At 38.8% G+C, this 16,631-nt stretch overlaps 1 protein-coding gene across 1 annotated transcript in view; it reads left to right on the plus strand.

The window, feature by feature from the left end:
* The window catches only part of LOC113409636 (WW domain-containing oxidoreductase), a 676,894-nt gene that overhangs the window by 35,987 nt on the left and 624,276 nt on the right, over positions 1–16,631 (plus strand). Inside the window, exon 5 of the mRNA XM_026663779.1 lies at positions 9,335–9,441. Coding sequence (XP_026519564.1) covers positions 9,335–9,441 — 107 coding nt within the window. The remainder of the gene's footprint in view (positions 1–9,334; positions 9,442–16,631) is intronic.

Here is a 16,631-nt window from a genome sequence, read left to right on the forward strand (position 1 = left end):
CTTGTAAAAATTTGCTATAGTTTATCAAAATTTTTGAGGTTTTAAAAGGTACTTTGTGGGTACACACTAGACTCTGTAAAGCGAAGTCATAGCTGATTGCCAATGTTCTGTTGGTTCTGTGCATGTGTGCATAGCACAAGAAAATTCATAGGGAGTATTATTTTTATTTGTATTGGAGTAGTGCCTCAGAGCCCCAGTAATGGACCAGGACCCCTTTATGCACTAGACATATAAACACAGAACAAAAAGGCTGTTTCTCCCTCAAAGATTTTACAATCTAAGTAAAAAGTGTAATAAATGTCTCTATGCTGAGTTAGAGGCAGGGTCAGAAAGGAGACCTACTTCTGATGAAAGCACCAACAGCATGGTGACACAAAGAGCTGGAAAAAGGGGTCCTGTGCTACATTCCCCCCCCCTAAAGTGCCTCTTTGCTCAGAGGAAGGCCCACTGGACTGACTTTGTGTGAATAATACACATTACCAGAGTTGAAACTTGTACGGGGAGCCATATGGTCCTGAAGTTGCAGTTCAAATGGCCTGTATGGATCAGTAAGGAGTTGGAAAAGTTGCTATTTTCATTGTGTACACTTATATCAAGAAAGTTTCTCTTCATGGCTGATGTTTTAGATTGCATTATTAGTAAAAGCTACTGATTTTTATTTTTATAGATTATAAAGCCAGAAGGGACCATTTTGATCAACTAATCTGACCTCCTGCATATCACAGGCAATAGGACTTCCCTGAATTAACTCCTGTTCTAACTAAACCATGTCCCTTAGAAAAACATTTCATCTTGATTTTAAAATGACCAGTGATTGAGAATCCACCATAACCCTTGGCACTTTGTTCCAACCTTTATTTACCCTCATTTTAAAAAATTTGCACCTTTATTTCCAGTCTGAGTGCTTGTCTACATGGCAAGTTTACTGCACAGCAAGCCAGAAAGAAATTATACTTTTCAACTACCCCTGCTGTTCTTTTGGAAATACTTAAATTATGTAAGAGTAATATTGAAGAAGATTCTTCTTAACCTCCTTGTACTTAGAAGAAAAATATAATATTCTAGAAGATGGTCTGATTCATTCTGAAGATTAGGAGCTTATTGGGCTGTACAAATGAGGACCCTTGTGACAGATCGGTTTGCTTCAAGTCAGAAAGGAAACCTGAAAGTCTTAAGGAACAGAGAAATACAGACCATAGCAGTGAAAAGAGAACCAAACGCAGCTGTGAAAACAATATAAGTTTAGTAATATAATATGCTCATGCTTACAAAGTCAGAGTTGGTTTCTGCTATTGTAGAGGCTATAAGTAACCCATCAGAGTGTAAAAGGGAAGAAACATGCATGCCACACAGAAACAGGCTAACACTTTTCACTTCCAATCCTACAGACCACTTTAGTTCACTTAGTCAAACTTGTTGCTTTTACTCTATTACAAGAGGAAAGCATCTCTCTTTTGCAGTTTCTATTAGTTTATTTTTACATTTAAACCACCTGTGACATAGGGCTCAATAAAACTCGTGAAGGTTCTAAATCTAAAATAAAATACATTGCAAGGATTTATAATCTCAAGGCTTTGAGAGTACTATTACAGGGTGAGGGAGAGTCAAAAGCTGTTTTTGGAGAACTTTCAAAAAGTTTTAGGCTTTTAGTCTGGGGAGATTGGAGAGGAAGGCTGGATATCTTCTTTGTGGATGTTTTGTAGTTGATGTCTGGGAAACAAGTTTTCTGAATATGGGGAAGGTCTCCAGACACCTGGTCCTAGGTATTCATGGGTGGTTGTGTGAGCATTCCGAAAAGTTGAAACAGAATCACTACTATTTAGCATATCTTAGCTTTCATCTTCTTTCTTCTTTAATTCTTTTATCTCTGTATTGGGTAATACTTAGTTCTTATGGAGACTTAGAGTAAGGACTCATTTTAAATTGCTTAAACATCTGGTTCAAGTTCGTCATCATTAGTTTGTGGAATATTGTGTAACTAAATTATGCTCCATTCTCTCTAAGGTTGCTGGTTTGATTTAAAGCAGACCTACTTTTCTATCCACTAAGTGAATGCTATCTTGATTGTAACTAAGTGAGAATCCTATCAGGGTGTGAAAGGGTATGAAGAAAGTGTAAGGACTACTAGTCGTTTAGTAAGAGACAACTTGTTCTTTGGAAGCTGGCTGCTTGGATCATGGGTCCAGGAGTTCCAGTGGGGGGAACCATGGCACCTCCCAATAAAAAAACCTGACATACTGGCCCTGTAGAATGGTAGCAGAGCAACATGCTACCCTAAAGAAGACCAATGTGGAAGAGCAATCTCAGGATGTTTGTTACCAAGTTCCCTCAGTTGATTAAAGTTCTGTTTATTTTTGATATGCCATCCTGTTGACTATTATATGGAGGATGGCGCTTATCTGATAGAGACAATATTCTTAGTTAGGTGTAAATCGACATTGCACCATTGGATTGAATAGAGTTATGCTGACTTACACTAACTGAATCTAGCCCAGTGATGGTAGTCAACAACTAGCAAGATGGGTACAGTGAGTATACAGGGGAAAATCATGGCCTCAAGAAGAAGAATCATGAAACCTAGGACTCTAACATGTTAGCCCTCAGGTGAGGTTATGTGTAGTGAAGGGGAGGGACTGAAGAGGCTTCCCCTCCATTCAGAATGACAAGGTATGTCTACACTGCAATAAAATACCTATGGCTGGCCCGTGTCAGCTGGCTTGGTCTGCAGGGCTATAAAATTGCAGTGTAGACATCTGGGCCTGGGATGGAGCCTGGATTCTTGGACCCTCCCCCCCCCCCTCCCCCCGCAGAATCCCAGAGCCCAGGCTCCCTCCCAAGGCTAATCGTCTACACTGCCCTGTGAGCCTGAGTCAGTTGACATGGACCAGTCACAGGTCTTTTATTGCAGTGTAGACATACCCCGGGTGACACAAAAATAGTAGTAAGTTCACCCAAGCTGCAGTGAAAACCTTTTTTTATATCAGTAAGAATAAGGCCATGTCCTAAATGCACTACTAGAATTGTCTTAACCAGACCATATTTTCCCTAACTTTAATATGAAGGAGAATAAAATATTAAAGTTTAGATGAAAAAAGCCTTCTAATTTATAGGTGGAGTGCTTTAAAGTTCTATAGCCAATCCGGAGCAGTTACGCTTTTTGTTTGTTTTGTTACCAACCCGTTGGGTCAGCCTTTGACAAAGAGAACTGTGCCATAATGTTTGTCTTCATGTATGTCTCATTGTTATTCTTAAACAGGATTGTCACTTGAGGGTCAGATTAGAGCTCATTCAACCAGAGCAGTGGCTGCAATAGTAGCCAGCCTCAGGTCAGTCTTGCCTCTTGAGATTTTCAGGGCAGTCACTTGGAATTTATTGTATAGTTTTACAAAACATTATTGCCTCAACATTGTATTGCATAGAGAATTTAAATGTAGTGTGGTTGTACCTCAACGTGGATTCCTTTTGAGCGCACAAGTCTCCTTGCCATATTTTGGGAAATATCTTTTTCTTATCCTGTGTAGTAATTTTGTTTTGTAATTATATTCTTAATATGTGTATAATTTATTTTTTAAAAATGTACTGCATATTTTTGCACGTGGTTTATTTCCTCTTGTAAAAAGAAAAGTCACTATTAACTTATGTTAATGCAGTATATTTCCATTCTGTTAGGGGTATTCTCTTAGTTTTGTAACATCAGAGCAGGCCACTCTGATTTGCACTAGGCTGCAAATGACAGATGGTCAAAGGTGCTGCAAATATTGATGTAACACATCTATGTTTCACCCCAATTCTTCCTGCCAATACCCTCTTTTGCTTATGACACCAGTATTGGGGAGCACAGATGGCATAACATCTGTGCCACCAGTCGATTGCCATTTCACTGGGATTACCTGGTTAAACCATTTTTGCTGGTTAAACCATTTTTAAAGCTAGATGACACTGGTAGTGCTGCACAAAGTGGACTTACCTCTGTGGAGGATATACCCCAGGGGTCGGCAACGTTTGGCACGCGGCTCACCAGGGTAAGCACCCTAGCAGGCTGGGCCAGTTTATTTACCTGCTGACGCGGCAGGTTCGGCCGATCGCAGCCCCCACTGGCTGCGGTTCGCCGTCCCGGGCCAATGGGGGCGGCGGGAAGCCACGGCCAGCACATCCCGCGCCGCTTCCCGCTGCCCCCACTGGCCCGGGACGGCGAACCGCGGCGAGTGGGGGCCACGATCGGCCAAACCTGCTGCGTCAGCAGGTAAATAAACTGGCCCGCCCGCTAGGGTGCTTACCCTGGCGAGCCGCGTGCCAAACGTTGCCGACCCCTGATATACCCCATTGTGTCTTTTGCAAAAAATTACCCTAGCAAGTTCAAACTTTTCAAAATAAATATTCAATTATAATTGATGCTAATGGTGTTTGGAGTCCTGTGTTTGAAACTGAGTTTTAAAGAAACCTTCCCAGAGTTTTTGCTGCAGGGGTAGAGTTAAGGTGTTCAGGTCCCTTAGCTGTGCATTTCCGTACTTTAAGGTGCTTTAGATTTCTTTTATATGTAAACTTACCTCTGATTTCCTGGATTTGTGATGCTTGTTTTGGGTATAATTGAATTATCCTTTAATAGTTTACCCTTAAGTTACTGATATATAATCAACATTGTAATGCAATTTTTATATAATGGATTAGGCAGAACTTTTTTTTTCTTTTATAGAGTTCAAGTCTTTTAGTTGTCAGCACCTCCATTACAATTACTGTTCAGGGTTTGTATTTACTCTAGGCTGAAAATTAACTTGTAACATTCGAGTCCAAAAGCAAATTTTGTCGCCAAACTCCAGTGGTTTTGCTGTTAATAAATTCAATATGTAAAAAGACTTTTAAGTGGCAAAAGCTTTTTCCCCTACCTCTTTTGTTTACTTGGGGGAAAAAGTGTCACTTATTATCAGACACACAAAATGTCACTGAAACAAGCTATTGCACATAGAACACTGGAATTCCCAGACTGGATCAGACCAAAATATTACCAAAATAATAGAAATTGGTGTGATTATGTTGTGTTATTTTGACAAATAAAATATGCAGAATTTTGCAGAATTTTAAAATATTGTGTGCAAAATTTTTATTTTTTTGGCACAGAATTCCCCCAGGAGTACTAAATACATTTTGTTTGAAAAAGTTTTACCTTTTACCAGGTTTGAATTTGCTACCTATTAATTTAATAGAATGTCCCCTTGTTCTTGTGTTACATGACAAGTAGAACGGAAGTTTCTATACCAGTCATTATTTTAAATACTTTTATCATGGCTGCTGATTCATCATCTTTCTAAGGTAAACAATCCCAAACTTTTCAAACTCTCTTCATTATGAGAGTTTAACCAGGGCTGTGATAATTCTTGATCCCCTTTTCTGATCCCCATTTAGTTCTGCAATATCCTTTTTGAGATGGGGAGACCAGTACAGTGCACAGTATTTTAGCTAAGGCCACATTGTTGATTTGGAGAATTTTGTAATATCTTCTGTATAAATCTCTGGCTTTACCTGCGCATTGAGCAGAAGTCTTCATTGAGCTGTCTACAGTGACACCCAGATCCCTTTCTTGAGGTAATACAGCTAATTTAGAACCCTGTAGGGTGTATCGGTAGGTTAGATTTCTCCATCCAATATGTATTACTTTGCATTGATCAATACATTTCATTTGCCAACTTCATTGCATTGCTAATTCACCTAGCTTGTTTTGATCTCCCTTAATTTCCTAGACCTGATTCAGATTTGTGTACCCTACATGTGAGAGTTGCATTCACAGCTGGTCCCTCCAGTTTCCAAAGGGATTCTGAGGAAATGGCTAGAGGGTACTGTTTCCGCATTGAAGAGGACAGATGGTTACTGAAATATTGCCTCTTCGTCTTCCTGATGGCCATATGCTTCTCTTGTATTAACACACCTGCTTGTTCCCACCACTCCCCCAGCTCTTCCAGCCCCCAAACAAATGCCATTGTCTACCACCTTTGCAATACACATATCCACATCACTTATCTGGCATATCCCTAGGACCAGTGCTGAAGCCCCATCCATGCACGCAGCCCTCTTTTGCCCACCCCCACGTTGCTTCAGTTCTCCTGCACATCTTGCTCCTGTTCCCTTGCTTTCACCACACTTGGGTCCTGCTTTTCCAGTTCTTGCTTCTGTACTTCCTCCACCCCCAGCTCTTGCTCTCCTGCACCTGTTATTTTCTGCTTCCCACCCTTAGTTCTTCTCCTTACCCCATCCCTAGGCCAGCCTTCTGGATTCTGCATCTTGTCCCTTGCTGTTTCTGGGAGTGGGTGCTGGTGGGGTAGCACAGTATGCTAGGCCCCAGGATGGGCTCTGGTTGTTCAATAACTAGATTGCAGAGATAGTCCTTGATTATAAAAACGAGCTATCTTCAGGGTTTATCTTTATTCTATAAACATTGGGTAAAATCCTGGTCCCATTAAAGTCAATGGCAAAAATGCCCATAGATGTCAGTGGAGCCAGGATTTCACCTATTCCCTGAGCCTAAATCTGGTATGTAAATAAATGGCTGGAAGACCGTACTGGGGGAGCCATAATTGTTCTGTCCTGTCTTCCTCTCCCTACTTCTGCTGGCACCATTGTTACATAGTCGTGATTGTGGAGGTAGCGCCTGGCCACCTCCTCCTTCCTCTCCTCTCTCTCCTTTGTCTGGCCGCCTCTCCTTTCTTTCTGCTGCTATAGCCTTCCAGATCACACGTTGTTGGATAGTTGGATTATGACTTCAGAGGTATGCTTGCTAACCATCCGTTTCTCCATCTATCTTACTTAAGTGACCCCAATTATCATAGTATCTGCATGCTTCACAATCTTTAACATGTACTTATCCTCAACACCCCTGTGAGGTAGAGAAGTGCACTTATCCCCATTTTACAGATGAGGAACTGAGGCACAGAGAGACTAAGTGACTTGGGCAAGATCATACAAAAAATCTGTGGCAGAGTAAGGAATTAAATCCAGGTCTCCAGAGTCCCCCTAACCACTGGATTATCCTTCTTTTCTACCTCTGTACACTCTCTAGTGTTCACCCTGAAAAACTTTTCAGTTACTAAGAATCAAGATTGCTTCCTTGTATTGTGCTTTTTTAAAAGTAGATTTTTTTTATGGGTGATTTAAGGTGCAACGTTTCTCTATTTTTGCCTAAATCCTGAATTTTTTTTTTGTTGGTTTAAGATAGTTTACCATTGATTGTTATGTTTGTGTGTGCAGGGTAAAATTAGCTAAATTGTAACATGTAACTTTATTATTTCAATTTTAAACTCTGTCAGTTCATATATTTTATAATAAGAAACAAGTTATTAACTGAAAATGTGAGAGGTGTGGAGTTTTATTTTGCACAAAATATGGCACAGGGTAGACTTGGCTAAGCGCAGCTACGTTTAGCTAATTAAACTGGTCATCAGCTCCACATTGCTAGTATTGCAATACAAAAGAACATGATTCTCAAGGGTTCAAACCAGATTTTAGCAATATGTAGAGCTATTAAAATTAGTACTTTTTTATAAAGTAACTAGCATATGGCTAGCTAGCAATGTTGCAATACAACACGTGCCACATTTGTTACATTTTAAAATTACCCTGCTGTATGTGCTGAAAATGGAATTAGGAACAGGGGAAATATCCTTTGCATGTACTGAAGGTACATTTGTGTGCATACAATGAATTTCCCAGGTAATTAAAGTTGCTTAGTACAATGAATGGTTTGAAAAGAGATGCAGGAAAATTGCTTGGGCTTAAATACCATAAGTATGTAATTGCAGAGAATGGTATACATTTGTCTGGTGTCTGTTGTTTCTATAATCTGTTATACCCTATGTCGTAACTGAATTTCTTTTTGCCCCAGGGCATTTTTGGGAGTGAGGCAGCATAACTTAATACGTTTTCCCTGGTAAACAAATTTTAAAAGGAAAACATGAATATGCTTTAAGCTACATCAAGCTGGAACAAATAGCCTCCCCTTCTCTGTGACTTTCTAATATGTTCATACTCAAATTATTGGGCATTATGATTTGATTCTTCATGTTCTAGTTTTAAGCTTTTCTAATTGGAACTCATTAAGTGCTGTTATGGTGAGTTGCCTCTTTCAGTTAGATGGAAATTTCTCTTCCATTGTTACAGTGCTCCATAGCAATAAAACACCCTGTGATAATGCTGAATGCCCCACAAACACAAACCAACTTGCCCCAGGTGGAACCCTAGTTATTAACCCAACCCTGGGCACTGTAAATCAGGCACTCTGCACTCGCAAGGGCAGATTCTCAGCTGGTGTAAACTAGCATATAGGCCCATTTCAATTAACTGTAATAAGCCATGGCAATTAACACCAGCTTGAGGCTGTATACTCCAGTGTCTTGATACAGGCCCTTTACAAATAAAGGGGAGTGGGTGGGAAAGATCAGCAAGGGAAGCAGGTATCTTTCACTGGCTGGCATCTTTATTTCTCCACACTGTGTGCATTGGACGTCCAATCCTGCCATAAGTGGCCCTCGTATCGGTCAATAACAGGCCAGCTCCAGGTGTGTTAAATCCATCCACGACTGTAGGCACACCTGGGCTCCTCTCCTCATGCCTTTCCGTGCTGTCTTGGCAAACATAGCAACATATGCTTCCATTCAAGGCTTGATGCAGCATTTTAAAGAAACAGCAAAACTCACCTCTTCTATTAATTGTGGGTAGGAAAGAACTCCATAATTTCAGATGAGTTTATGATCTCAATTTTGAAGAGAAAATCTGGTCTGAGTTATGATCACCGTTAGCACTTATATAGCACTACTGCAATTCTTTGTGTATTGTGGGCTTTAAGGATGAAATCCTAGCTCCATTGAAGTCAGTAGGGCCTGGATTTCACCCTAACTGCTAAATTTTCATAGCAAATCTGTAAGGTAAGAAGTGGGGCTTCTAGGTACTATGGTAATACAAATAAATAATAGTAATTATCCTCATTTTACAAGAAACTGAGGCAGAGGGGTTAAGGTGCTATACTTGTAAGAGCACATGTGGAGTTTTGCATGCACCTAAGTTTTGTGATCCTAAAGTCTTGCGGGCATTTACTTGTATGCAGACTTGACTTGCATGTGCATGCCAGGCATTTGCTGGGCACAGCTTAAGTACACTCAAGTGTCCATCACTTTTTGCATGTGTGCCCTTACAAAGATAGCCTCAAATAACTAGAACAGTGGAGATGCATATTAAAGAAATTCCTAAGTTCCTGGCTCCATCTCCCTTGAAACACGAGTTTATACCTCTTGTTAGTTTTATGAAGACTCATCTTTCTCCGATTGGAATTGTTTTTTTATTTTTATTATAGGATTTGAAACTGCAAAGTCTCTTGCACTCCATGGTGCCTATGTCATTCTTGCCTGCAGAAATATGTCAAGAGCCAACGAAGCTGTGCAACGCATCCTAGAGGAATGGGTAAGGAAACACATATATTTTTTCAATGCTTAGCAAATTCTACCATCTTCAAAACAATGTGCAATTATGAGATTGTTTTGTGCAGTGTATGCCGTTTAATAAATGTTGTCACTTATCAGAATTCAAGAAAACAGCTTTCTTTGTATTGCAATAATCACTTCAGTACTTAAATGTATTTATAGATGGAACAAAGGAGCTGTGCCATTTTATAATGTGAATGTACAGTTCATTTTAAGCATCATCATACTATGCTTGGTTATTTTAATGCTAAAAAATTCAAAAGGACTAATGAGGCGCATGCCACTGATGACAGAAAAAGAGAATTTTGTAAGCATCTAAATGTGTGCTTAATTATTCCTGAAATTGTCAGTTTAATGCCCTTGCTACCTTAGTCACTATTACTTTGAGAGTTCCATAAAATTCTACCTACAAGGTGTTTCAAGGAAAGCATTTTTGTCTTTTAAATACTTATTTTTCTTTGAGTACTATCCCCGTCGGTGCTCCACTTCAGGTGTACGTGTGCCTCTTGAGCCCTCGATTGGAGATTTTCTGTTAGCATTCTCCATTCGGCCTATACAACCTCGTGATGTGCTTAGAGGGTACATAGGACTATGCAGGTAACCTGCCTTCTATTCCTTCTTTAATGACTGGACATGAGACAGAGCTCTAGTGTGTCCACCTCAGCATGTTTTGTAGTTGTTGTTTAATTAGTTTACTGTTTCTAGTAAGTATTGTTGTTAGTCTAGAATTAGTTAGATAGTTGTGAGAAGTTTGTTTGTCATCTCTTCCTTTTTTCTCTCTCCCATTTTTCTGGGGAGCTTATTTGGCCTGGCTGGACATGGCTCACTCACTGGTTTTCAAACACTGTCTTTCATGTCGGGAGGCTATCTCGATCAGCGACAGTCACTCTAAGTGTATCCATTGCTTGGGAGAGTTCCATATCTCCCAAAAGTGTAACTCTTGCCTGGCTTTAAAATCTAGAGCTCAGAAGAATCAGGAGACCAAACTGAAGCTGCTGCTGATGGAGTGCTGTCTTCAACCTGTTTCTGAGTCCAATCAGGAGACCCTCACATATATCTGTCTCCAGACAGATCCAGTGACCCTTTGACTTCAGCTAAAGTCTAACCTCAGAAGGGGAAGATCTTGGAGGACTAGGGAAGACTCCTAAGAAGAGGAGCTCAGTCTCCCAGCAACCTCCTGCTAGATCTATAATTTCAGTGGCCTTGGCTTCTCAACTTAGTACCATGGAGGCAAAAGTCTCTTCCTCTGGTACTGGCGGAGCAGGGAGATCCCAAAGCACTTTAGAAAAACACAGCACCAGCGGGGCCCTAGTACCATCTACCTCCAAATTGGCACAGTCTATTTCAGACTTACCAATGGTGTCTTCTCACTCGGTTCCATTGTTACTGATGAAATCGAAGCACATACCTTTGGCCCTGGCACCTACACACTCCAAACCAATGGTACCACCCAAGTCAGCTGCTGTGTCGGTACAGACCCACTTGGTACCACAGGCATTCTGTTACTTAGGAGGCTTGTCAGTGTTAGACGAGCTGGAATCCCCATTGCTTATGGGTACTGAACAACTCTCAGTACTGAGACCCCAGTCTCTGGTTTACCAGTGCTTCACAGGACCGCAGGATTCTCCACCTGTTTCTACTGGGGCTACCATAGATGTCCGGTAATTTTAATCAATTCCAGGACCTTGTGAAGAGGGTGGTGGACACCCTCCATATACCTTTTGAGGAGGTTAAAGACTCACATCACAAGTGGTTGGCTGTTTTGCAGTTGGCAACACCCACTTAGATTGCGCTGCCCATTAATTAAATACTCCTGGATCCAGCAAAAACTGTGGTAAACTCCTGTTCCCATCCTGCCAACTTGTAAATGGGCAAATAAGGAATATTATGTCCCCCCAGAGACTTAGATTTTTTGTTTTCCCATCCCCACCAATTCCCTGGTGGTGGACAGCATTTTTCCAGGTCTATTCCTTTTATGACATGGACTAGAAAAGGTTAGACTGTTTTGGATGGAAAGCCTAACTCTTTTGCAACCCTCAGTTTGTGATCAGGTGATTGTGGACAAATATGACTGCCTGAATTACAACAAGTTTGCATCCTTTATGCTCCTGTTGAAGATATTCAATTGAGAACACTTCCAGGCCAACATTAAGGAGCATCAATTTTTAGCCCGAACCTCTCTCCAGGTGTCCTTGGATGTTGCAAAAATGGACAATATTTGACAAACCTTAAAGACAATAACGAGAGATGATGAGAATGTGTCAAGGAACTATATGGTGAAGATATTCCTGAAAAGCTCAACTACAGATGAATCAGGTAAACCTGCCAATAATGGATGAAGAAATCATGGCAGCAATAAAAAGACCGTGAATGGAAAAGCACTATGTTGTGATGGAATACTGGCTGAATTGTTTTAAAGCATAGGGGATGAAAGTTTGTAAGCCCTGTCAGAGGAATGAAGAATATGCTTGAGACAGCAGAATTGCCAAAAGACGTTACAACCTCACTGTATATCCAAATCCTCAAAAAGAACAACTCTATGGATTGTAAAGACTACAGGATAGGCAGTCTAATATCACATGCCTCTAAGATACTTTTGTGAGCTTAATACAAGGAAAAATTGATAAGGAAATAAGCAAATAACAATATGGCTTAAAAGGTGGAAAGGGCACACTAAATGCCATTATGAACTTGAAGCTCATATTCGAAAGATCAATCGAAATGGGGAAAACAGTATACTTGTTGGGTATTTCTTTTTATTTGGGAAGTCATTCTACTCATACAAATTACTCAATACATTAAGATCTGTAGGGATTGATGGATACAAACTGAGTAATAAAACAATTTATACTGGAATCAAAAGGCGATTATAATGGGAAATTAAAATGAAAATCTAGTAGGGGTCAAGAGAAGAGTTAGGTTTGTATAATGTCACTGACTTTATTCAACACTTGTATCAAGTTTAGATGAAATTAAGCAGAAGAAGGTATTAAGATGAATGGAAAATGGAATAATATTTGCTATGCAGATGACACGGCACTGTTGGCTGATTCAGAAGAAAGTCTGTGCAGTTAGTGGAGATTATATATGCATATGACAATATTGTCTATCTAAGGTCATATGTGGACAAGTCAAAAACTATGGTGGCATGCAAGGATCCTAGAAAGACATGCAAGATTATAGTGCATAACATAGCCATGCAGCAAGTGAGACGTTATTGCTACTTAGGAAGCATCAATACAGAAGATGGAAGATCAGATACTGAAGTCAGCATCAGAATAGCAACAGCGAAAGAGACATTCTGGAAGAATAAACACCTGAGGAGAAGGGACATAAATCTGAAGACTAAATTCCATCTCTTAAAGCCTTGCATTTGGTTTGTGTTAAATTACAGCTGTGAAACATGGGCATTCAAATCATCAATAATAAAGAAACTACAATTCTTCTGAAATTATGATGTTATAGAAGAAATTTAAAAATATCATTGATAGAGACATGTAATGAAAAAGTATTGGAGATTATTGGAACTCAGCAAATGCTAGTCAGAAATCTTATGAAAAGAAAGATTTGATTTGCAGGGCACATTGTAAGGGCTTCAGCTGGTGATGCATGTTTACGGGCACTGGAAGGGAAAGTTGTTGGATGATGTGGTATGCTGGATGAATCAAAAGGACTATTCATCCACAAGAGATTAGTGGAGGGTCATACAGAATGTGCTACCGTGATTGCAAAACTCCTGTAATGGAGATGCCACATAAGAAGAAGAATCATTTCTAGAGCCCAGTTTCTTGAAGAAGGTATTTTGGATTAAAGCCTTATCTCTCTTGGGCCTGTGCGTTCCAAATACTGTATTTTAAGTTTTGTTTTTTCCATAGTTCCTAATTGAAATGGAAGCTGCCTGTTTTCTTTGTTGCAATAACACCAGTGGAATATCTAAAGGGCCCACTAGAAGACTGTATTTGTGTTACTTTTAAATTTGGCTTTAGATTATCTTCCAACATAGCTGGATTTTTGAGTAGACCCTCTTTTGAATTGATTTATTCTCTTTCTAAATGTCCATAAGTAAATGTAATTAAATTATTTCAACAGAAGAGTGAAATGACATGAAATAATGGTGAGTGCCTCTTACATATAATTTGCTTTGCACATTTAATTTAAAAAGTACTTTTCCAGAAGTTATCAAAATTCAGTGAAAGCAAAAATTGTTTTTAGTACTTTGTTCAGACAACAAGAGTACCAGACTACTTGTGTAAGTACATATATTACCTCACTGAAAGTTAATGAATTGGTAATTGAATGAAGATTACTGTCTTGGTTCAAATTACTTAAAAAAACACTACATTTATTTACTAACAGTTCTCAAATTCTAATTGTTCAGAATACAGTCTCATCTGTAAACTGAGTAGCTGGAGAACCTTCAATGCATCTTTGTAATGGCTTTGTTGTTGTTTATTGAGAGGCACTAATTAACTTTGATTATTGCACTAATATTGTGGCATTTTGACAGTCCCTCAGATTTATGACTCTGGGAAAATAAACAAATGAAATGCAGGTGCTGGAGCAGAAAGAATAAGTTATTACTGAACTTTAATTACTTGGAGTGTGTAACCAGGAGAGAATTAGTTGGTGAATTACAAGATGCTTAAAATTTACATCAAATTGTAAGCAATCTTGAGGAGAATTGGGGGAGAGAGAGAAAACACAGTTATTATAAATAAAAGGGGGAAAATATATATGCATGTTAGATTAATCTGGTTAATACTAATATTACAATATTGATACTGATATTTATTTTGTAATACATTTATATATATATTTTTCTTATATGGGAGTGTGGAAGCTTGTTAACCTGAACATTCCACTTTCCTGAACAAAGTGTCTTGTTAAAGAAAACATGACTTAATGTTATTCAGTGGAATTCCCCCTACAGGGCAGGAAATACAGTACCCTGCTGGAAAGGAAAGCTTTTAAGTGGCCATGACCTTTGACTTTGTAGTTTTAGGGGAAGCTATATGATCAAGGGGACGTGGTTCACTTCAGTTGAACTTGAGAATGTAGAACTATATTTGGAAATATACCACCTTAGGGTGCAATCCTACATAGCTTAGCACACATGAGTAACTTTACTCTTGGGAGTAGCCCCATTGAAGTCAGTGGTGCTATCAATGTGAGTAAATTTACTCATATGCATAATGCTTTGCTGGACTGAGTCATTAATCTGCATTGTACAAACATAAATTCTGATTCCCTAAATTCTCCCATGAAGTGGATAAAACAGCTTTTAAAAAATTCATAGTTTTAATGGAAATCTAATGTTATTTTTCTGTGAAATTGTCTATGAATATTTTCAATAATATTTAATTTTATCTGATTTTTTTGTTGGAAATACTGCATGTGTGATGATTTTAGAAATTTATACTGCTGCTTATAATACTCATATAAAAGTCACAAATGTACCATTATAACAACGAACTTAGTGCGTTTAAAAGAGCAGCAAATCTGTAACAAGTGTTTGTGTCCTAGCTAAGGTTTTATAAAAATGTTTGAGAAATAGTGTGGTTAAAGATTTGTATCGCACAACTCAGTCAACCTGTGGAACTCATTGTCAGGGGATGCTGTAAAGGCCAAAACTATAACTGAGTTCAAAAAGAAATAGATAAATTCATGGAGGATAGGTTCATCAATAGCTATTAGCCAAGATGATCAGGGACACAACCCCACGCTCTCGGTGTCCATATGCCTCTGACTTCCAGATGCTGGGACTGGACGACAGGGGATGGATCACTAAATAATCGCCCTGTTCTCTTCATTCCCTCTGATGCATCTAGTATTGTCCACTGTCAGAAGACAGGATGCTGGGCTAGATGGACCATTCATCTGACATAGTATGGCCATTCTTATGTTCTTTTAATACGAATGCATAACTGGGCAGAGTTAAGGTAGTGCGTTCTTCCTTAAGGTTCACGTTTCTTACTTTGAGTACTTCCCTTTGCAACCTTTATATTCTGTTAATGTAGGGCCAAATACTAAAAGATACTGAGCACTTACAACTTCTAATGAATCTGAGAAGTATTTTGCTTATTTTAAAGTAATCAGGAATGCTCAACTACCCAGAACATGATTAAAGAAACAAATATTTTTGTTTAAAATTTTGATTCTCTTGTATTGACTTATTATGTATGTATTATATATCTAAACTTTTTGTGGGAAAAATATAATTCTTGTTTAAAAAATGTGAAGACCTATTATAATACAGAATTAAAAGAAGTCAGTTATGAAGTACAGTATGCTTAAATGAACTTGAGAACAACCTGAGTAACACCCTTGACGTTCTGGTCTGTTCGATTTATGAGATCATCATCAATAGTGCCATAAAATGTAGGTTTCATTAGTATCAGTAGAGAGCTATCTTTTTTGTTGGTGTTAGTTTTGTTACTACAAAAGAATCAGTTATTGTTACACAAAAATCAATTTTAGATTATCTCTTTTCAGTGAATGTTGCAATTCAGACATAAAAGTAAGCTTAAAAAAAAAAAGCCATTTGGACTGAAAAAAACTTAACCTAACGGACTTGAGGATAATACTAATGATATCCAGTAAAACAAGGTTTGTCAGATCAGCAGTTGCATGCACTGTAAATTAAAAAACCACAGGGGATGACTTGGCTGATTGTTGAAGACGAATGTAGAAAACCACGAATTTTCTGCTATTTATGTCCAAAATGCTATTTTGTAGAGACTTTGATACCAGCTCTGCAATGATCACACTTGAAAACTTGTCAGCTACATTAGGTAACTGCATAACATTTAATGTTGTATTTGCGGTATTTTACTTACTTCCTATAGTATAGTGAAGGTTAGGTAATATACTGCAGATACAGAAATAATTGCCTTATCTATATACTTAAAGCAACAACTTTTCAAGTGTGGCCATTGTAGTTTTTCCTTTTTAAAACCAAAAGATCAAAAAAAACCACCCAAACCCACACACGCATTTGAGGGGATAGTAGTGGAGTATGTCGGTATGGACTGAGATATATATTGTAAAGGAATCAAACCAAAGAGAGACATGTGTTGCTTTACAGTTGATGTCTTGAAAATGGAAGTTGCCCATGCACGATAAAGCTCAATATCAGTTTAAAACTGAGTTTGATAATTTCTTACTCAGAAG

The sequence above is a fragment of the Terrapene carolina genome, unplaced genomic scaffold, assembly GCF_002925995.2.
Source record: "Terrapene carolina triunguis isolate 2854851 unplaced genomic scaffold, T_m_triunguis-2.0 Scaffold33911, whole genome shotgun sequence".
Classification (NCBI taxonomy): Eukaryota; Metazoa; Chordata; order Testudines; family Emydidae; genus Terrapene; species Terrapene triunguis.